Source organism: Pseudochaenichthys georgianus, chromosome 4 (assembly GCF_902827115.2).
Source record: "Pseudochaenichthys georgianus chromosome 4, fPseGeo1.2, whole genome shotgun sequence".
Classification (NCBI taxonomy): domain Eukaryota; kingdom Metazoa; phylum Chordata; class Actinopteri; order Perciformes; family Channichthyidae; genus Pseudochaenichthys; species Pseudochaenichthys georgianus.
The window spans coordinates 2,540,724-2,563,434 of record NC_047506.1 but is presented as its reverse complement, the minus strand read 5'-3'; the positions used below and the strand labels follow the sequence as shown (position 1 = coordinate 2,563,434).

The 22,711-nt window shown below is 43.0% G+C and overlaps 1 protein-coding gene and 1 long non-coding RNA gene across 7 annotated transcripts; both read right to left on the bottom strand.

Moving 5' to 3' along the window:
- Window positions 1-1,301: 1,301 nt before the first annotated feature.
- LOC139433736 (uncharacterized) lies at window positions 1,302-2,705 on the bottom strand. The gene is made up of 3 exons (XR_011643123.1): window positions 1,975-2,705; window positions 1,656-1,849; window positions 1,302-1,545 (listed from the first exon to the last, which is right to left on the bottom strand). It is a non-coding gene; the product is annotated as an uncharacterized lncRNA (long non-coding RNA).
- A 1,109-nt stretch (window positions 2,706-3,814) lies between these two features.
- safb (scaffold attachment factor B) lies at window positions 3,815-22,527 on the bottom strand. Of its 6 annotated transcripts, none has more exons than XM_034080880.2 (21): window positions 22,249-22,527; window positions 21,600-21,696; window positions 19,005-19,060; window positions 18,651-18,857; window positions 18,490-18,552; window positions 17,542-17,581; window positions 16,269-16,782; window positions 15,854-15,909; window positions 14,396-14,502; window positions 14,135-14,284; window positions 13,444-13,532; window positions 11,482-11,531; window positions 11,305-11,384; window positions 11,045-11,184; window positions 9,704-9,809; window positions 9,384-9,613; window positions 7,033-7,207; window positions 6,243-6,316; window positions 6,091-6,149; window positions 5,131-5,185; window positions 3,815-4,625 (listed from the first exon to the last, which is right to left on the bottom strand). In XM_034080880.2, exons 1-21 carry the CDS (start codon window positions 22,399-22,401, stop codon window positions 4,499-4,501), a joined length of 2,628 nt encoding a protein of 875 aa, XP_033936771.1. In that variant the 5' UTR covers window positions 22,402-22,527; the 3' UTR covers window positions 3,815-4,498. The 6 variants fall into 6 exon arrangements, 4 of the variants coding, with proteins under 4 accessions (XP_033936771.1, XP_033936772.1, XP_033936773.1 ...); XM_034080881.2 differs by having other exon boundaries at window positions 3,815-4,622; XM_034080882.1 differs by having other exon boundaries at window positions 9,384-9,580.
- Between the last annotated feature and the right edge of the window lie 184 nt (window positions 22,528-22,711).

The window sequence follows — 22,711 nt, the reverse complement described above, 5'->3', positions numbered from 1 at the left end:
AACAAACAAATGTAACAAAGTAACATATGTACATGTTCTACGCATAGACATAGTGGCATACGCCACTACATACTTACATTTAAATGTGTGCTGCATCGGTTCAGCCATTCTCCGCAAGGGTTTTTGAAATTGGTCCGTGCTCAAAGCATTGTGGGGATTTTAAGGACGCGAAGTCTACCCATGTGCAGCCTCGAAATTTCCCCCAAACCAAGGACGCGGCCTCGGTTTAATTCCAAGTATGCTGGAGCTTGGAACAGTCCTTCGGCGGCACTCGATGACGTAGCATCCTTGAAATATTGGCTTGGAAGCCATCCTCGAGATTGAGAAACGGCCCGGGTGTTATCTGCACTGCAGATAGGGCAGGGCGGCAGATCGGGTAGTGACATGGCCGAAGTGAACCCGATTCCGGAGCTAAGAGCCGGCGCGGTGTGAACAGGAAAAACCGGCGCTTTTCAGGCTCCAGCTCCGAGCCGGAGCTGAAAAAGCGCTGGTGTGAAAGGGGCATAGCAGGGACTTTCGAGGGGGTAAAAAGGTTCGCATGAACTAATTTTAGTACCGGCTCTTTTTGGTGTGAACGCGATCATGAACTAAGTTCGCATGAACCTTTGTGGGAAAAGTACCGCAGTGTGAACGCGCCTAATGGTATCATTCCTACTCTTATCAATTATCCCTCATTTTATAAAAACCCCTCCCAAGAAAACAACAATTAAATGCAGCAATACCCAATGTTTTTCATTGTATTTTTCTGTAGTGATGTCTCGGCCTTTTGAGCATTAAGCAAATATTTTATTAATTATTTGTGTGTGTCTTGCAGTGTCAGTTTTTCCAAATTTAGCATTTTTGAGGTATTGTTCATAATAGTTAATTTCTTCTTCTATTATTTCTGTGAGTAGGAAGATTTTGGAAGAAATGGGCCTGCAGGGGAAGGTGTCTCCCCTGCAGGCGAAGAACAAGTGGGACAACCTTAAGAAGAAGAAGTGTGTGTGTGTGTGTGTGTGTGTGTGTGTGTGTGTGTGTGTGTGTGTGTGTGTGTGTGTGTGTGTGTGTGTGTGTGTGTGTGTGTGTGTGTGTGTGTGTGTGTGTGTGTGTGTGTGTGTGTGTGTGTGTGTGTGTGTGTGTGTGTGTGTGTGTGTGTGTGTCCAAATGGATGAGGTATTAGGACAGAGGCCCTCCATCAGGACGAGGAGAGGAGAGCCCAAGAGAATAGGGAGACGATGGACCGACTGTTTTCCATACTGGAGAAAATTGTGGACAAATAAATGTTTATCACAACAATAAATAATGTAATCAACTGAAAAAAATGATTTCTATTTTTTATTAACTGCATAAAACACAACAGCATAAAACACAACAGTTGAACTATATACATTCAGGCTGAGCAGGGAGTCCCAGGTGGTGCTGCTGGACCTGGATGGGCTGCCACACTTAGGACCCTGGTGTCCTCTGATGGTGGGGCATCCTCTTGGGAGGTCTCCAGAGCTACTTCTCTGCACTGTCCACCGAATTGTCCATTGCGTGGGTTTGCAGGGCGGACGCAATCGACGGCTGCCATGTCACAAAGATGTTTTCAGAAAAAGAGAATAACAAAAGATGAATAAAGACACATTTGCTAAATGATTTTAAACAAATGTCTGCTCTACAATTGGTTTACATACCTTTTATATATTGGTGGTCCATGGGAACCTCCTCCAGGGCAGACACCTCAGCACACAGTTGGTCCCGCCAAGGGGCACCACTGACTGCCTCCAACTCATCCTCCGCCACGTCCTCAACAATATCTGCATCGGGGGCCATGATGTCACCGGCCCCCGATGCAGATATTGTGCATTATAGCACATGCTGTAATGACCTGAAATAGCAAAAATATGTTATAACCCCAGAAAATAAGTCATGTTAGGTCATTCAACTGTTTATCAGTATTATACAAAATCCTGTTGAGTGAATACATTTCTGAGGAACGAAGGTGTGGTGCACCTCCAGTGCTTTGAGGAAGATGCTCCGAAAGCGGGTCTTCATCATCCCGAAGGCATGCTCGATGATAGAGCGTGCCCGGGAGTGATGGCTGTTAAAGCGCTGGGGTCCCACACCTTGCAGCGGCTGTCTGTGCGGAGTGATGAGGGGGAGTGGATGTTGGAGGCAGGGGTACCCCCCGTCTGCGAGGATGTACTGCCCTGGAGGAGGGTAGAGTGCCGGTACAGTGGACTGTGGCGGAGCACTCAACAGGCCGGCCCATACGTGTCAATGAAGCGGCCCTGATGGTCACAAACTGCCTGCAGAATTATAGAAGGAAAAAGCTTCCTATTTCTATAACAGTGACCATCAGGGCCGCTTGGTGGCACGATGCGGACATGGCAGCCGTCGATTGCTCCAGCAGCTTTTCTGAAGGCTCTGTGTCTGGCCAGCCCTGCGAACCCACGCGACACAGCCTCGAGGTCTTCTGCTGTCCTGGAGAGGTGAATGGCCACCACCTCCTCAGTGACCCTGTGGACAATCCGGTGAACAGTGGATCGAGGCATCCCAAACGCTCTGGAGACCACCCTGTAGGATGTCCCACATGCCAGCCAGAAGAGGAACACCAGGGTCTCGATGGTGGCACCCCATCCGTGTCTCCGTTCCTGACCCAGGAGGTCCAGCAGCGCGTCCAGGGACTCCCTGCTCAGCCGAAAATCTGGCCGTGTGTCCTGGTCATGAAAGAACCTGTCCAGGACAGGGACGGTCAGATTCATCCTGCAGTAAAGGGGTCTGGGCTATAAGAAAAGGTGGAGGAAAAAGGGCAATAGAGAATTCTGTGTAAATTGCTTATTTGTCAGTGTATGTTGTATCTAAAATAATACATATTATTTGTATAGCGTTTTAACATACTCAACACTTTAAAGAGTCAAAATTCACAATACCTCATTAAAGCAACCCACTTTTAATACATAAAACACAACTTTATTGACAATAAAGCAGTTATGAAGAGTGGAGTTTTGATATGTGATTTGAACATGGTGAGATGGGACCAATCATGTATTTTGGTGGGTTAGTTCCACATTATATATAATATATTAGATACATGGTTATTCCACATTATGAATCTCAGTAATGACATTTTAAACATGTATTATATTGTCAAAATGAAATGGGATTTCAAACTTACCTCGTGCCCTCATTGGTCATGTGCGCGTTCGTGTGTGTTGGAGGAGGGGCTCTATAAGGAAGTGGCAGATTTTCTCCGGTTGTGTATTTTCAAATTCTAGCGAACTCGAGCCGGTTTCTCAAATGTACCTACCCCACCTTTAAACTATCCTTTTCTTACCTGGAAATGGTCTTCTCTTAATCTAAAGTACAGGACTTGCCTGTACTTTGTTCTTGGAACCACATATTCCATGAACATAATTAACGGCAGCAAAGTCACTTCTCTGGCAAATTCGTTCTCCATCCAGTCTTCAAAAGAACTGGTTGCTAGGCAACAGAGGCGGCAAAATGTAGGGGCGGGATAATTTGTCTAATCCACCCTCAGGGATTTATTCCGGTGTGAACGCGATCTGCTCTTTAGTTCATCAGAATTTAAGAGTTCTGATGAACAAAGTACTTGGTGTGAAAGCGCCTAATGTCGGCTAAAGCTGCCCCATTTACTGTTTTTTGTGACAGTTGATTAATAGATAAACTAATCAAAAACTCATCACAAGTGATTGCTTCTCCTTTCGTCAACTCAATATAAGTCTAGCATTACATCTTTAACCTGTTTATATTCATTTATTCATACTCTGCAATAATACTTGTATAAATAGATGTGAGTCAGGGATGATTTGTTGAAGAAGCAACACTCCAAAAAGATGACAAATCTTTTATTGATGAGAGCCAAGTTGTGTTTTTTTACACTCGTCACCAGCAGCTGGCAATAAAATGAACCCAACAGACAAAACATTATACTTTTATCCCAAAAAAATAACATTTCCGTTACAGAAACAGTGGTGTGAGACATCGTCCATAGTAGACTTTATAACAGATCGTAATCAATAGATTGTGATCATCATCCAACAGTCACACAAACCAAAGAACAAAATAAAGCACCGATTGAAAAATTCTGAATGTGACTTTACTCTAAAAACATTTTATTCAGCAACACTAAACATGTTTAAAAAAAAAAAAATGATGACCCTCAAGCTATGAACAAATTAATTGCTAATTTAATGAAAATCTTCCACATTGCCTCGGACACAAACGGAGGTCCGTCAACCCAGAGGTCTACAAAACGTCTGAATTCAGGACAATTTACTTAATCAGCACGTAGTGTCACACACACACACACACACTTCAGGTTGGACTGGATGATAAATACAAGGCCCTACATCACAAAAAAGAAAAGAGAAAATTAAGTCTCCATGAAAAATTGCTTGGAATCGTGTCAAAAAAGAATTCCTGATTTTTTTATTTATTTTTTTAAATGTACAAAACAAGAGTGTCACATGGTTCCAGGTGTGACCTCGTGAAACAGTCCCACTTTTTTTTTACATCAATAGCGCCGTCCGAACGCCCCGCCCTGCAACCCCCCCCCCTGCATCAGCTGGTTCTGTCGGTTCAGAGCACCGGACAGAGACTGAGACGTGCCCGTGTTCGTGTTCATGTAGCTTCCGCGGCTGCTGGAATAAAACCACAGAAGAAGACACAATCAATACACTGTTCCAGGAGGGGAAAGTAATGAAGGACATTTACTACCTTTTTTCATGAAATACAATTTTGAGGAGCTCATATTTGACCTTTTTCAATTTATTCTCGACTACAAAGCCAATATTATGGCAGGGCAATATATCGAACTCCAGATATCAGACTAGATATTGTTAGGTTTTGTATATTGTCATAATGTGGCACAAGTGTTGTCTTTTTCTTTTCTTTTTTACAGTAGCAGTTTAGTAAGAGGATGACATTTTCTATTTTTCATCATTTCTCTTTATCCACAAAGTAATTAAATCCATTTTAGAGATGATTATTTAACGGAAATCTCATTGTGTAATTATTTTTTCTACATTCCAGTGCTTTACAATTTTACCTCAGTAAAAACGGTAGTACTTATGTCGCCGTTACAACAATTAGAGTGCTTGCTATTGATTGATAACCTCCAAAAGGAGGTACAACTCCTTTGCTCACCTGGCCATTCCTCCCCGTGCGATGTGGCTCTGGCCCGGGATGGCTCCGTCTCTATCTGGAGCAAAAAGCAAAACATCAGATGGTTAGAACAGAGTTAAACATCCGCCTATAAAGCCTTTGAGTAGAATTCAATCTAAAGTTTATGGACATGTTGCACCACTTTCCTTCTGCCTGCTCCTACACTCCTCATCCTCCACTCTTATCCTAGGAAGGCAAACAACTATTCTCCAAAATGTACATTACAGGTCATGTATGGAAACCTTTATCGTCAATGTACAATTTCAATAAACTAAACTGTAGATTCCCAATCATACCAAGAAAAAGAAGCCCATGTCTGAAGTACTCACCAAATGGCAAGATCTTTTTAAACAAAAACAATATTTTTATGGCAAAGTCATGTCAGCTGTAAAAAAAACAAAACTGTTTGTTTTCAAGGTCTTTGCCATGAAAACAAAGGCATTTTAATCGTATTTTAGAGAGGCTGCTTTGGATATCAGAGAGAACAGGACCGTCACAAAAGCATATCTTGTGTTTTTATATGCACCAGATAGAATGTAGCGTACTTGTCGGACTATAAAGCGCACCTGCATATAAGCCGCAGCAGCTAAATTGTCCGTCTGTCTTGCTCTCGTTCTGTCTCTCGGTTCCACTTTCACTTTGGCGCGCGACCTGTCTCACTCTTTTCCGGCCTCCAGCCTTTCCGCGGACCGGTCATAGAGCTAAAGGTGGTTAATTTTACCTGTAAAATCCATAGATTTAGGAGGTCCCCTAGTGGCCGTTAGCTGTACAAAAAAAATGGGGGAAAAAGTCGCGGCTTATAGTCCGAAAAGTACGGTAGCTATTAGAGTTACATAAATGTAGTTCAAACTAACTTTATTTGATGAAAGGAAGCGCTCCTACCCTAATATTTAAATTAACTAGTATTACAGTCATCACACACAAAAGAAAAACCAAGCATACTTTGCCATGTTCTGTCTCCATCCCCCTTCCTGCTAGAGTCCCAGTCTCGACCTCCCTCTCTAAAAGACAAAATAATTTTAACCAATGATGAAGATGTCAGCGCTGGACACGGCTTCATGTTAAATGTAGTGGCAGCTCAGTCCGAGTCTCACCTGGGGTTGATGCGTTTATCGAAACCTCCGCTCCAGGAGTCTCGGCCCTCTCTGCCGTGTCGGTCTGAGAAGTGCTGAACGAAGAAACACGGGAAGGTTAGAATTCACTTAGTACATATTAGACACACACACACACACACACACACACACACACACACACACACACACACACACACACACACACACAACACACACACACACACACACACACACACACACACACACACACACACACACACACACACACACACACACACACACACACACACACACCACACACACACACACACACACACACACACACACACACACACACACACACACACACACACACACACACACACACACACACACACACACACACACACACCTTTAAAAAAAGAATATTTCATCCACAAAAAATATTTTTTTTAATGTTGCGTAGAATTTTTTTTCTTTCATGCCGCCAAGGGAAGTTAAGTATAACAGTTCTTGATGAACCGAAGTAAATACAAGTCATGTTTTAAAGCAAAACTATGTAAAAACATTGGTTTACAAAAGTAGTGAACATACGGCTGGATAAATATGATGTTTTGATACATTTTTCGTTATGCGTCAACCATATACTGCATTCAATCAAATAAAAATAGGTTTTGGATTGATTGTTCCTCAAAGAAGCATGAGAGGAAAAACTGCATGTTAGGTAACGGGGACGAGAAGAGACAGAGTCTTAGGGGGGAAATATGTCTTCAACCGTAGTGCATGAGTTTCATCTAAACTTTAGAGAGAGACGGGTTTCGACACTTCTTACCTGACCATCTCTGTCCGCGGTGCTGCGAGGGTTGTCCCGCCTGTCCAGCACCGTGTCTTCTTGGTAACGGCCCCGGTCTCTGTGGTCAAAGTCCTGATAACGGTCCTGACGGCCGAACTCCGAGCGGCTGTAGCGGTCGTCCAGAGCAATGCGCTTCTCAGGCCAGTCCTCCTTCCTGAGAGAGGAGCAGGGAAACTTATCATGCTGCTATTTTCACTAGGACAGAATACTTATTTGATTTATAACACGTGTTTTCCGCTTCTATTAAATATACTAACCTACTATTTATGCCTGACATCTGCACTGTGCCCTTGTTGTATGTATCAACGTACAAAAATGTCCCTTATTTTGCGACAAATAAAGGATTTAATATATACAGTACATACAGAAGTAGTGAAGCTCCAAACCTTATTATCGGAAATGTGTTATATTACATCTTAGGGCGAGTCCTCACCAACCCCTAGATTACCGGGTCCGTCGCCGCTCGCAAAGGTCGCGGCCACTCTAGACCAGTGGTTCCCAAACGGTGTGCCGCGGCACACTGGTGTGCCGTGAGGCAAGTCCGGGTGTGCCGTGGGATTTTGTGACAACCATACGTTATTATTGCAATATACAACTACATAAAAATAATTATTTTTTTATTTACTATATCAGTACTTTGTAGGTTTATATGTACGTAATCTGCGCGACTTGCGCGTCCACATCTCCACCTGCAGTGCTGCATAAACATGGCTGAGTCAGCGATAACTCTCGAGGGGTGGAGGACGTATGCCCATTATTTTGAGTTCATCCGAAGAATAGACAGGAATGTGACGGTGAGGTGCAAACTGTGTCCAGGCCAGAAGCTGTTATCCACTGCTGTAAACACCACGTCAAACCTCAACAAGCACCTGCAAAGAACACATGCTAAGGTGGAGCTACCGCACACGCTATGTGTTTGTTTATATCACAGTCTGTTCTTCTTCTCTGTCTTCCGGTTGTTGCCTGTTTTGAATGACGAATACACACTACCGCCGCCTGCTGGTAAGGAGAGTTATTGCCACTCACGCATGCGCAGTTCGTACGTGCTCGGCTGAAGTCTTTGCGGTGTCTGGTTCCAGTGCAACACATGGCCAACACGCAGGAGAACACGCCGACGCAACAGCGTGAGCAGAGATAGACTGCGCAAAATATACAGATAGCAGGAGACAGAGGACAGCCACGGTCAGATAGCAGGAGACAGAGGACAGCCACGGTCAGATAGGAAAACATTCAGGATGGAAACTGAACTAAAGAGAACATTTGAAACTTTAGCAGTCTGCGTGATCTGCCTGCAGGGAGGGGCGGGCCGGCCCTGCGAGTAAAGTAACGAGTTACTTTATGTAGAGAGTAACGAAGTAGTGTAATACTTAAGTAATATGTAATATGTAATATATTACTTTTTTTTAGTAACGACTCTGCTGAAATGTTACATTTATAATTTGTAGTTCAGGACCATGGACAATGCAGCTTCCTTGCATTGACAGTTATCTGTGCTGAATTTCCTTTGTCTCATTTTTAATGTTGTGACCTGTCTGGTTTAAATGAGTGTGTTGCTGCTTTGATGAAGCCTAATTTGATAACGTTTCAAATTCATTTCTGAAATATTTCGTTAATAAATATTTCATGAGTAATATAGTTGTCTTGTAAATAATTATGCACATTTACAGATATTTTACATATGAGTGATAACACGTGTTATCAGGGCTATTTTGCACAATAGGTGTGCCTTGAGATTTTGACTTGTCCTTTGGTGTGCCTTGGGCACAAAAAGTTTGGGAACCACTGCTCTAGACAATGGGTGCTATTCCACCAGAATACGCGTTACTGCCCAGAAGCGTCTCGGCGCTGGGCTCCGCTCAAAATAGGATGCAAGTTTATTTTCGACGCGAGGCGTTGGACCGGTCAGAGCATCCGGTCAATCCCCAAAATAAAATACACATTTTGCAGACCCTATCCCTCCGTAGTCTTTCAAGTAGGAGTCCCGGGTCACTACTTTAAATCCAGGCTGAAGACTTTTCATATCTCACACTGCACTGTAACTTTTATTCATGTACCTTTGTCGTTTATGTTTAATTCTCTTTGCTTTTAAATGAGTGTTTTTAAATGCTATTTCATGATACGTTTCTTAATGTCTTTCATTACCTTGGGTTGAAAGGTGCTGTATAAATAAACTTACCTTGCTTAACAATTGGGGAAAAATAACTAACTATTCATGATATTTGATCACTTCTGCATTCATTGGCATGTTGTAAACTGGGATTACTCTGCAGCTCCACAATGTTTTATGACACATATAAGCCTTTAAGAATGAGTGTGCCGCCACAATGTACCTGCTGTCGATGTCGTAGGGTCTCTTGAGGGAGCGGCGGTCCTGCTCGAAGCGCAGCTGCTCCTGCTGTCGCCGCAGCTCGTCCCTCTCCCTCATGATGCGCTCCTGCTCGCGCCGCCTCTCGTACTCGATGCGAAGCCTCTCTCGCTCCAGGAACTGACGCTCCATGCGCTCCGCGTCCAGGCGCTGCTTCTCAACCTGAGGGTTAAACCGTTCAGTGAGTTTATCAACCTGAAACTCGAGAAAGTAAGGCTGATGATGAGAAAATGGACAGTTATGATGGGAGAACAGCAAATAAATAAATCAGTAATCTGACAGTACCTCCAGATAGTCCCTCTTCCGGAGCAAGTGTTTCCTCTCCTCTTTCTCTCGGAACAGACGGATCCTCTCGCGCTCGCGGTCCGGACGGGTGTCACGGTCCCGATCGCTGAAAGGAGGCGTGTAATATTATATAATACATGCATGTTTTTGAAGTATATATCAGACGCATTTGTTCATCTCTGACCCAAACCATGTTCTGAACAGCGAATATGAACTGCTACCATCTAATGGGAGATTCAATGAAGTCAGACTGAAGCATCCTTTGTGCTTCAGCAGCGTTTCCGCCAGGAGGGCGCCTCGCTGTCATTTGACGCTCTTATTCGACTCGGAACGCCCTGAACTCGAGACGAGGGTGTCCAAAAAATAAATAATTTGAGAGAAGATCGAGTTTTTAATCGCTTGAAATGACGAAAAGGAAAAAGGACGAGGACATCAGAGGAGTCTGGTGGGATTCTTTTCGCCGTGTTCCTGTGCCGGAAAAAAACAAAACACCGCCTCATCTTCCAAGGACCATGCAAGGAGGGGTGTCCCTCAGGGAGACGTTAAGAGATAGGATAAGGGACGGCGCAATTCAAAATTCAAGTCACGTGACACGGCGTGACGTCACCACCAGCCCACGTTGATGTTACACCATGGAGCTGCAAGTCACATTTCAGACTTGATCTGACCTTAAGGTATTATCGTATTTAGAGTATATCCCAAGACTTGTTTTGCTAATTTTTCTTTTAAGAAACTGTCAAAATAAACTAGTGCAAATGTCTGGTGATTATGTAACTGGAGTTCTTCTCCATCTTTTTCCAGCTCTGCTCAACTTCAGTCTCCAAGTATCCTGGTGCGGCAGCTGGATAAACTACCGTACTTTTCGGACTATAAAGCGCACCTGCATATGAGCCGCAGCAGCTAAATTGTCCGTCTGTCTTGCTCTCGTTCTGTCTCTCGGTTCCACTTTTACTTTGGCGCGCTGCCTGTCTCGCTCTTTTCCGGCCTCCAGCTTTTCCTGCTGGAGCCCGCCGCTTAAAGGTGGCGGGCGCGGACCGGTCATAGAGCCCATAGAGTTAAAGGTGGTTAATTTGACCTGTAAAATCCATAGATTTAGGAGGTTCCCTAGTGGCCGTTAGCTGTACACAAAAAATGGGGGGAAAAGTCGCGGCTTATAGTCCGAAAAGTACGGTACATTAGCTAAAGCAGTGAAAACCCTTTTGGACGCATTACTATTGTTGCACGGTATATACACCAAATCCTAATCAAATGAGACATTTGAATCCGGTGAAAGACGACTATGTACAAAATAATTTCCGAACGATCTTCATAAGTTAATAATGTTAGTTAAAGGACCCTTACGTTCTGCGTCTCTCCACCTCTCTGATCTCCCTCTCTCGCTGCCTCTGTCGCTCCCTCTCTCTCTGCTCCTTGATCTGGTCGAACGACAGGATTTCTTTCGTCTCCTTACTCGCCGACTTGCGGTCCCGACTCTTTGAGCTCTGCAGAAAAGACAAGTAGAAAGGAAACGTTTTTTAAGAAGTCAAAATCAAATCTGTCCAGCAGATATGAATGAGAGGTTCTGTATTTCAGGGCCATTGTGTGAGGAAGTGTTTCCTTACTCGTTCTTTGCTCTTGGTTTTCAGACTGATGACAGGCTCTCCTTTGGACTTGTCCATAATTACAGTCCTCTCGTTTCGCCCTGTCAAACAAACACAATTGATATTGAAAATATGAATTAAGGTTTTGGAGAGGCGTTACTTCGAAGTTACAAGCTGGAACTATTGCAGATTTCTTACCTTTGGCATCTTCTCCTTGTCCCTCAACTTGACCGTCCTTCCCCTCGGTTCTACAGAGAATATGAACAGTGTGAGCTTTATCGATGCTCTATCAAACAACAATTAAATATAGTTCACTCTCCAATAAAGTTGAATTTCACATTTGTTTTTTCACACTTCTTAATGCTGTGGTTGTAGGTTACCACCGGCTAAAAATGTATGCACATGCAGTGGCGGCGCCAGAGATTTTCTCTAGGGGGTGCTGTGGGGTAGCTTGACGTTTCATAGAGGGTGCTCAAACATTAAGGGTTTCCCATTAATGCACCAGCGCTACAGTTACATTTTCTACTGCAACACTCACACACAGTGTACCCGCGACTGTTACAATGAAGGCTCGGTAATCAGCTCACGGCATATAGGTGTAAGCAGGGGTAAAGTACACGTTTATCTATAAAGCTTTGTTGGGTAAACTCCCGTATTATATCTGCTCTCTGATAACAGAGAGTTGCAAGCAGCTATTGTCTGAGGTCACATGATGTAGTCTTGTTAGATGTGCCAAGAGCAAGAACTGTCTTCGGTAAGACAGCTTTTATGTGCGCAGCTCCACTTGCTTGGAACAATCTTCAGCAAGAATTGAAACTGAGCAATCTCATTCCTCTGCATGTTTTTAAAGCTAGGGTAAATGAAATGCTTGCCGATACAATGGGCACTTGTAAATGTCTATAACTATGTATCCTGTAAATATAATGTGTAATGTCCTTTATTGTTTTATGTTTCATGTGGAATCTATATGCTGCAGGTCTCCCTTGAAAAAGAGATCTATGATCTCAATGGGACCAATCTGGTTAAATAAAGGTTTGAAATGAAATGTGCTATTTTTACAAGTGGGGAGTGGACCTCACCTCCTCTAGGAGGGTCCTCTCCCACGGGAAGATTTTTTTTTTTAAATATTGAAGTTAAAAGCATCAATCTGTTGCACTTTGAGAGCAACATTAAGAGATTTATGGATATAAAGTATCTCTCAACATACATATGAAACAGAACTGTAAACAGATTTTCTATTTCTGTATAGATATTTTACAAATCACTCCCCTTTTAAAACAAACCGTTTGAGACCCACTGAGATAACTAGACTAAAGTTAACTATCTAAACACTGAGAGTCCTTTACTTCACCTGAGCTGAGGTTATCTGAGACTCTCAGTCTGACAGGAGAGAGTTCTCCCTCCACCTTGTTGTTGAAAAAGCTCCTTATATCCGTTAGCTTGGCTAGCTAGCACCAGATGCTAACCACAACGATCTCCGGTAGATACCCACCGGTGCGCGAGCTCTCTCTCTCGCTCGCTTGCGCACGCACACAAAATGGCTCGTGCCACACACATACAGAGCAGAGCTTGAATGAAACAGACCCAGAAGTAAGTTACTTGTACTCACGAGGCCTATTATGTGCAGAATCCCTCTCGCTTTCAGGTGGTTTTGATTGAGTGTCCACACGTGGACGTTTAAGGACTAAAAAACGATCCATTTGTCACTTTGCTGTTAGCAAATGTGTGTGTGTGGGGCTCCAGCTAACAGGAAGCTAGTGACAGGAAGTCACTCAAGTGTCACACAGTAATTTAGTCTATGGGTAGGTCAAAATCGAATGGGTGCTGGCCATTGGCCTAATCATATCACCTGTGTTGGCTTTATGTTTTTGGTCAAACATTTATTTGTTTCACATTTGCATTGATGTAATCAATAATTTTTCTGATTTAATTTAATACAAATAATAATAATTTTCGGAAATAAAATAAAAATAAATATATTTCTTAGGGGTGCTTTGGCAATCCTGGGGGGTGCTTCAGCACCCCCTAGCTCTCCCCTGGCGCCGCCACTGTGCACATGTGATATTTAAAAACACACCGGACCAAAATACCAAGCTGGCAGGGGGGAATATTTGGTAATAGAGTACACTTAAAGATGCAGCAGCTTGTACGCGGTCTTACTTGGAGTCAGAGGAGTGTCTCCTGTCACTGCCAGACTTCTTGGGGTCGGTCTTGTCCGCTGGCTTCTTCCCCGCAGGCTCATTCTTTGCCTAAAAGATTAAAATAGTAACAAGTTAACTCAGAAGATGAATGAACAGATTCAGTTACACACTAATCGTATCATACAATAAACGTGAACAATGAGTCTTCAGGCAGCTGATGAGGTCGCTTCTGTCCCGAAGGATATTCAAAATGTTAACAAGGACACATTATAAAATCTAACAATCCACTTCTCTAACAGACTTGAAGGTGATATTTTAATTGTGGAAAAGCTTGAACAGGCTGTTTGGAGAGCCTACAAGTCAATAAACATCTAGGCCACCAAATAATATGCAAAACATTATGATTTGTGTGGAAACATTTCATTATTAAGATTTTTTATTTCAACCTCTTTTCCTTTCTCTTTCTTGATCCTCCTTAGCAACGCTCATTACTGTCCTTGACAGCGGTCTGTTCTACTGGATTAACAACGTGTCACATGTTCTGAATCGACCAATCAGAACTTTATTTAGCCTCCGTATCGTTTATGGTTGAACGTGTTGGATTCTTAAATGGGTGCCGAGTTGAAAAAGGTTGGGAACCGCTGATGTTCTATTTTTCTCAATGATATAAATATAATATTATAATCAAGAGTCTTCCTCCTGACACTGACCCGCTCCACAGAGATCATCCTGCCGTGCAGCTCGGTCCTGTGGAGGTGCTCGATGCACTTTGAGGCCTCCTCAGTGGAAGACATGGTGACAAAACCATAGCAGCGAGCCCCGGGACTCTTGGCATTCGTCACCACCTTCGCTCCAACAACCTGCAGGAAACCGGGAAGACAAGGAGGAACAAATAAGAAATCCTCACATTCTAGATGGATTAAAAGTGATGTGTAAATTGGTATGGTAAGGAATAGTTTGCTTGGACTTACCTTGCCATATTTGCTGAAAAGAGTCTTCAGATCAGTCGCTCTAGTAGTGGAAGAAAGACCGCTGACCCACAGATTTCTGCTACTGCTAGCTGCAGCAGTTCCAGCGGCTACAAACAGACATACGACAAATACATGAGCACAGGGTGTATGCAGGAATCCTGCCGTTCAAGACCTTTTCATACATTTTAAGACCTCATCGCCGCTTGGAGTTCTAACTGGTTACCTTGGCGACACACTTTACCTCACATTGACTATATACAGTATTGATTGTCCTTCCTCCTTATCTTCCAACCATTTAGACGCAGACTTGCATTTCCCCATAACGATGTTGTTTAACAACCGGCGTAAACGGAGCTTCGCGCGCTCACTGCTTGATAGCGCGTCCTGTTCAGATGACGTCAAACCCAACGGGATGCCAGAAATAAACTCCACAGAATCACACGACACACCTACGCCATGATTACATTCAGGCAGACTGTAGAACACAACCTCTTTGGACAATTCATGCTATATTTGAAACATATATTGTAGGGCTATACCTATACAAAACATGTCTGTGAAGTTCCCCCACTGTAGCCATGCCTCATACCGCTCTTACTTCTCGTTAGAGAAATGCGGATCTTGGGTCCTTAGCTTGAAAAAAAGAAAAAAGAGAAGGCGGAGCTAATGCCTGATCAGAATTCTACCGGAGATAAAGTTAAATTCTGCTGTGATAAAATGCCATCCTGTTCTAAACCACATCAAGGATTATTTCTGAAACAGTACGGAGCTCAAAAGCTTTTTCTCTTGCGGGTTTATCTCAAGGTGAGTTCCCTTTTTCATGTCCTGCTTTTTAAAAACACACGTGCTCGACAGTACAGTCTCCAGAGTGTTAGCGAGGCTTGCTAATGTAAACAGACCAGATTACGTCCAAAACACGTCGGGCATTGTTTCTGATAGCAACTTTCTGTGGGTCCGCCGCCGATTTGACGTCATATCGGCGGCAAATCTGCATCCGCTCGTTGTTCCCCCGTTTTTAAAAGATTTGGGTACGGAGGAAAAGAGAGAGGGTTTTATTTTCTGACGCTGCGTGAGTCCCCCGACGCACCGGGGACACATATGTATAAAAGACATCACAAAGTGCATTTAGCATGATAGGTCCCCTTTAAATTCCGCTAAAATTGATTTATCAACTTTCAATACTTTTTAAGACCCCACGGACACCCTGTGCTCTGTTGATTTAATTTGGGTCAATTGTATTAAAATGTTGCGTCTAGAAAGGTCTCATTTTGCAGAAAAACACATTGTAAAAATGCAGCACAAAATGCAAGGGAAAGCAGTGCTATATTTATCAAATTTAAAAGGGCAGAATATAAAAGAATATTTTGGCCCTACCCATTTAATATGTATGAGAAATTATATGATCTCATTCAACATGATTATAGTTGTGGCAGCAGTGCAGCTGTACTCAACACTCACCTGTCTCATCTTTTGCCTCATCTTTTGTCTCAGTCTTGGCATCTTTCTCCTCAGAGCTAGAGGCAAAGAAAAAAAGCAATAAGCAAACAGCAGTGAGGGTCCCCGCCATCTCTCCTCACACAGATGTTTATAGTTGTGTTTTATGGTGTAATACAAACTGACAGTGATCAGCCCATCATGATCCATAGAGCAGGGATTTAACAGTGCATAAATGGATTTGGCAATCCCAATACTTTACTTGTTAATGGGTAATAAAGTCAGATCGGTGAGTGTAAAGAATCACAAATGAAAACGGACAAATGCACAGAACGTTTTTTTTTTTACCTCCAAAAAGAGCAATCCAAATTTTGCTAGCACAAAGGAGCCAATGCAACAGATAGCCATTTTGGTTTCTAGTAGACATAAAGCAACAAACCTCTTTTTCGGATCATCGCCCTCTACAGAAGAGGACTCTTTCACTGTGGACGCTGAATCCGCGGCGGCTTTCTCTTCTGTCTTCTCATCCTCCTCCTCACCCTCCTTAGCCCCCATTTCTGTATCAACAGTTTCTCCCACAGTGCCCTGTACGCTATCACTAACAGCCTGCGTGCTTTTGTTTTCAGAGTCAAATGTCTCTTCTGGGGCTTTCTCTGCGTCCCCAACCTCTAAGGCGCCGGTCTCGACAACATCCCGGATGGTCTCGACAACATCCCGGACGGTCTCGACAACATCCCGGACGGTCTCCACAACATCCCGGGCGGTCTCCACAACATCCCGGACGGTCTCCGCGTCTCCAGAGGCGGCCTGCTCGGACTTGTCTCCGGTGTCGGACACATTGTCTTCCCCTCCGGCCGCGGCAGCTCGCTCTTCTTCGGGGATCGTCTCGGGGCTCTGGTGCTGATCTTCGTTAAGTGGCTCAGATAAACAAGACCCGGCTACTTTTTCATTTTCTACGGATTTAACAGGAATAGAATGGCACAGAGTTTAATCACTTCTGAAACACAGCAATGGTTAACGAGGAACTGGCAAGGCCTGGATTAGGAACGGCATGACCACTGGCCTGTGCCTTAGAAACTATGAATTAAAACGATGAAGCAGACCCTAACGAGAGACTGGAAGAGAACCCAAAAGGCTGGAGGACAACTGAGCAACGGGTGCCACTCATTTTTCACCACAGTGTTCACCTGATGCAAAGCAGACAAAGAGTTCAGTGCTGAAGAAAGCCACAAGATCAGCAGTGCGGCAGCAGATTCTCGCTGCAGTCCCGTCTTCTTTCGACCTTTCACGTAACCAGTGTCCATTCGTAATGACAACAACTTTAGCTCAAGTCCAGCAAGTTCATATCCAGCTGATTTCTGAGTCCATGTCTTTAAAAAGTGAGTCTTGGTGGATCTTCTTTGTCTTTGTCTTCATGTGGCAAACCTAGAAAGACTGCTGTCACACCTCCCTGACCATGTTTAATTGCTGTCAATGTGCATCGAGTTGTTAACCACACTTACTTTTTGTAGTGCACGAAGATAACTGGCATCTTAAATCAATTTGACCAGTAATATGTATGAGTTATGGTTAACCACATTTCAACACAAAGCCAGCAATTCCCGTTGGGCTTCCAGTCTCTCCCCCTAACAAAACAGAGTGTTTGCATTCCAAGCTCTACACTGTAAAAAGATGCCGCCACCTTTTTTTTCTCAAACCCTTTCTTACAGTACCTGTTACGTCTTTCACGTCATCTGCATCTGGATCCTCCGCCTGAAAGAAGAGAATGATTTCTTAATTCAGGGTTTATGCAGGAATCCTGAAGTCAAATGTAATTCATTTCAAGACCTTTTTTAAGACCCTTTCCGTACATTTTAAGACCTCATCGCCACTTGGAGTTTTAACCGGTTACCTTGGCGACACACTTTACCTCACATTGACTATAATGGCGCATTTCCACTGCAGCGGGTAGCCCCGTTTAAGCGTCCTCAAGCGGCCAGGCCAGTTTTTGGTGGCCTTTCCATATAGCGTAGCACCGGCTAGCGGGTACTTTCCCCCTCTTTTTCCGGCCCCATAAAATCGTGGTTCTATCCGGCCAGGGCTGAACTAGTGACGTCAACACTCTCGACTGCTGATTAGTCAGAGAGAATCGCCACAACATCGCGCGCGAGATCATCCCTAGCGTCGCATATATATCTAGAAGCAAGCTTGCAGCATTTTTGTAAACGGAGGAGCTACAAAAATGGCAACGTCAAAGAAAAGCACACCGTGGTCGACCGAGGAGATGACGACGTTCCTACATCTCATTGGGGATGATCAAATCCAGCGGGAGCTCGACGGGGGCCTCGCCTACACTGCGTTGCTATAGTAACTACCCCAGGTCCGAAACTGTAATGGCAATGCGCCACGGCCTCGGACGGCCAGCGAGGCAGCCCGAGGACGCTTAAACGGGGCTACTCCGCTGCAGTGGAAATGTGCCATAAGCTACAAAATGTAATACCTTGGAAAACGCCGTTTAATACTTTTTAATAGCCTTAATTTTCGCTAAATTGATTTATCAACTTGTACTACTTTTTAAGACCCCGCGGACACCCTGTAATTAATGCGACAGTTTGTGAAATGTGGTTCACCATAAGATTCCCCAGCTTTACATGCTGGAAGATATTTGTGAGGGAACATACCATAGTGATTGATGAGTTAGTCAGTAATTCCTCCTTCTCCTCTAACATCTCGGATGCCTCCACCTGCTCAAACAAATGCGGTCACATTAAAAAAAACCTGCCAGTTGGACGGACAGAATATCAGAATTAGTTGACAAGTTTGTTTTTGTATGATTTCTCACCTCTGGAGCTTTTGCTTCATCTTCTGACTCCAAGATCTTGTTTTCATTTTCGTCTTTCAAAAGCGCGTCGTCGTCACAGGGTGAATTCACGGTTTCCTCCTCATCGTCCTTGGCTGGTATCCCGGTGTCATTCTCCGTGTCATCCAGAATGCTCATGTCGAGGATGTCCATTTCCTGCATGTTCTCATGATCGTCCTGATGCTCCTCCTTAAAAGAAAGAAAGACAGACATTTGCTGAAGTCTATAAAGAACGCCGAACAGCAATATCGGAAAAACTACGCAGGGGGTTCAATTCTGCAAAGCACCCCGTTATAGAACTGCTTAAGCGTGAGAAAATAGGTTCAGCCAACTCACATTGCAATCTTCCTCCATGGTGCTTTCTTCTGGTTCATCGTTCTCTGGCATTGCATCTGCAGAAAATATGATTTAGTTTAGTCAAAGTGCTCATTTTGATGTCTCACAGGTGTCAAAGAAATGTTCGGTGGGTCACAGAAGTGCAGATTTACCATAATTTGCACAGTTGGTAGACCGTACACCATTATGCACTTCAATACCAACTTCTCTAAATGACTATTGCCTTTATAGAACAGCCCTCTTACAGTCTCCTACTAAACTCCACTTAATATAACTCATTAAATAGTGGGAAATGACCATGCTTAGCACTTAAACTACTGGTGGGACCTGCCTAGGAGAATATACACTGTACATTGATTGAAAATGGAAATTAAATCCAGGGAAACATTTGAAATTCTACTTAAGTATATGTTTTACTCTGGCGTGGCAACTACTCATTACATGTTCTTTTAACTCTTCCCAGGGAAAACACAAACGCCTTTGGGAAACTACTTTAAGCCACTTTGACACAAAAATATAGAAAACTCTGCCGTTTAAATGCTAGATTTGCTGACAGTTTCGAATGACGACTCAAATCGTCTCTTTTTAAAAATAGCTTATATTTGACTACGTGCTCTTTCAGATGATATTTTGATTTGATATACTTTATTAATCCCCGTGGGGAAATTATTTCTCTGCATTTGACCCATCCTGGTGTTAGGAGCAGTGGGCTGCCATTTTGAACGGCGCCCGGGCAGCAGTGTGGGGAACGGTGCCTTGCTCAGGGACACCTCGGTAGCACTTGGTCTTGCCGGGACTTGAACTGGTGACCTTCCAGTTGCCAAGACAAGTCCTTATCGACTTCGCCACCACCGCTAGAGAACATATTTCTCCCTTCCTCCTTGTGTATTTCATTTTCCAAACTATTGTTCTGTTGCAGAACTGTAATAACTCTGTGCTGCAAAAAGCAAAGACAGAGCAGACGGAAATACAAACTGCATCTGGACCATTCGACTTTGAGTTTACCTCTAGATAAGATAAGGGTTCATACACTTATTCACCAATGATTTTTCATGACCTTTACCTAACTTTCCATGACCAGAAAAATTACTCTCAACGGTACCACTGAAAATGGTTTATTTGAACATGGAACAGGAAAATAAGGTCTGCACATGTTGTGCCTATCTAAAACAAATCAAATAGGCTTACTAGCTTCTACACGCCAACGCAACTCAAATCTCTCACCAGCAAAATACCTTGTCAGTTAAATGCCATTTTACGTTTCATTTATTATCATTATAGTATTACTATTTCGGCGATTAGCTAAAATATAAATTATATTTGATGCAACTTTAGTTAAATTTCCATGACTTTTCCAAAACTTTGGGAAAAATATTGTTTTCCATAACTTCTCCAGGGCCTGGAATTTGCATTTTGAATTTCCATGACTTTTCCAGGTTTTTAAATGACCGTAAGAACCCTGTAAGATACACCTCCATTGATCCCTGTAGGGAATTTCAGGTATATTAGCATGCAACAGAAACAAGGGTGATCGTAAAAGTAAAGAAGTGTAAGAAATAAAAAAATGTAACAGTATAGGGTCAAATGAAAGTTGTTTAGTGTTTACATATGTGCATAATGGTGCAAGTCATGAGTACAGGCAGTCATATACTTTACATTCTGTTTGAAAACCTATATTTTATATGGATAACCAAGATGTTCAATGCTGTAAATGCATGCTTCCCTGCTGTGGATATGATGATGAAATACCACTACACAGTATCATGTGTCACTTGGCAAGCAGAGGACTTTCCAGTATAGTTTCATACAGGAACTAATAAAGGCGGGTAATAGAGAACCGCAGTGACGCGTCCTAAAACCCGGATGTAAACTCCTTCCGGTTCATTCGTCAAAAACGCAATGCAATTTCTCCATAGGATTTTGGAAAATAGCTGGGAATAAGGTCTGTGGTTGAAACACATTTAAGAGACGAATCACGTTTTGTTCAGCCGGATAATATCCACATGTCTATCCTACTTTTATAATTTTCTAAGCATAAATCTAGTCGCAAGAAGCAAAATGCTAACGTTATGCTATAAAGGAACTACAGCAGGGTCGCTGCTTCAACGTCACGCCAACTTAAGATCCATATTCAAACATACAGATTGTAAATGGAACAAGTTGAAGCGTTTGTTTGAACAGTCTGCAGGAGGCAGGGACTTGCTTTCAAGCAGAACAGGGCTAACTAACTTAGAGGAGTGTTTTACATGTTCGGTGTAATGACGTAAAACGGCCTGGACAACTTCTGTAGTCCTATTCAGCCACTTGTTAACAACCATCGTTTTTCAGACACGTAAACTCTTCAAAAATAACCAGCTGCTGATGTATTTAATGTCGTAGAACAAAACGTGATCTGTCTCTTTAATTTGTGTCAAACACAGACCTTATTTGGAGCTATTTTCCAAAATCCTATGGAGAAATTGCATTGCTTTTTATCGAAGGAACCGGATGTGGTAAAAATGCTAACTTACTTCCGAGTTTTAGGACGCGTCACTGTGGTTCTCGTCAGAGTTATAGGAGTGTCTGGTTCAATGGTGTTCAACATGCAAACCTTACCTTTGGAGGACCGTTTGACGTTAGGAGTAGCTTTCTTAGGGATCGACTCTGGAGCAAGAATAATCTCATCAGGGTTTCCACCCTCTTCCTCGATTGCCTGGTTATGGGGAAACCAACACTTTAATAGACTGCACAAATAAGAAGGAAAATGTGTAAAAACCTAAAATAAAATAAAAGATTGGAGCAGTTTTGTTTTTGTTTACACATCAGCGTGTATCACCTTAATTCAAAAGTGAGGGCATTACGTAGAGAAAACTGAAGAAACTAACTATAGTGGTCACTCAATAATGAAGGTGTTAAGAATTGTGTAAAATGTTTAACTTTTGCACAATTTAAATCAATTGTTTTGTATAATTTCATGTCAATACGAAAACAAATAAAAACTAGAGTAAACTTGAATAGACTGTATATCATTAGAAGGAGCTTAAAGTAAGAAAAAAAAGTCAAATAAAAAGAGCCGTTAATGAGCTGGTTTGCGCAAATGCTAGCTAATGCTAACTAGCACACCGTTCAGGTCAATGGGTTGGTGAAGCTAACCTAGCTTACATTCAGATTAACAGGGTTTATTCACAAAACAACGAATTGTAGGCTGGTGTGCATTAGATATAATGGAGTTCATAATCGTTTAAATAGTGAGTAGTCTGGATACCTTCTTCAGCCGCTCGGACAGCACGCTTTTGACGCCGGTGGTGTCCAGGTTTCGTTTCTTCAGCTCGGCCTTCAGATCGATCACTCTCAGATCCGACAGTCTGCGGACCTCTGCTCCCTCCGATAGAGTCACGTCTGCGGATGGGTCAGCCATCGTTTCGTCCGTGAAAATATCTATCTCAAGGTTTAATTAATCCCTTTTTTGATACACTTTATTTCCTGGTGCTGCAGAACGAATGGACGCAGCTTGCTTACAAAACGACTGCAAAATGGTGGCCGTGGTGAGCCATTTCAATACGGCGCATGCGCAGTGCAGTTATAGTGCAGCGATATCATACATGTGGTTTCAGAAAGAGGGAAACAAGCAATATGCACAGATAGTATAGTAGTATATCATGACTCCAACTTTTTAGATGCTCAATTGAAACGACTTTTCTCTGTACATGCTATATGCTAGGACTAGG

What these genes read in the sequence shown, in the direction of transcription:
- safb (XM_034080880.2), bottom strand. Translation starts at nt 22,401, where the DNA reads ATGGCTGACCCATCCGCAGACGTGACTCTATCGGAGGGAGCAGAGGTC. An exon ending in AGACACTCCTCTGACTCCAA is followed by an intron (nt 11,532 to 13,443) that starts GTAAGACCGCGT and finishes TATTCTCTGTAG; the next exon opens with AACCGAGGGGAAGGACGGTC. An exon ending in CCGCGGACAGAGATGGTCAG is followed by an intron (nt 6,317 to 7,032) that starts GTAAGAAGTGTC and finishes TTCTTCGTTCAG; the next exon opens with CACTTCTCAGACCGACACGG.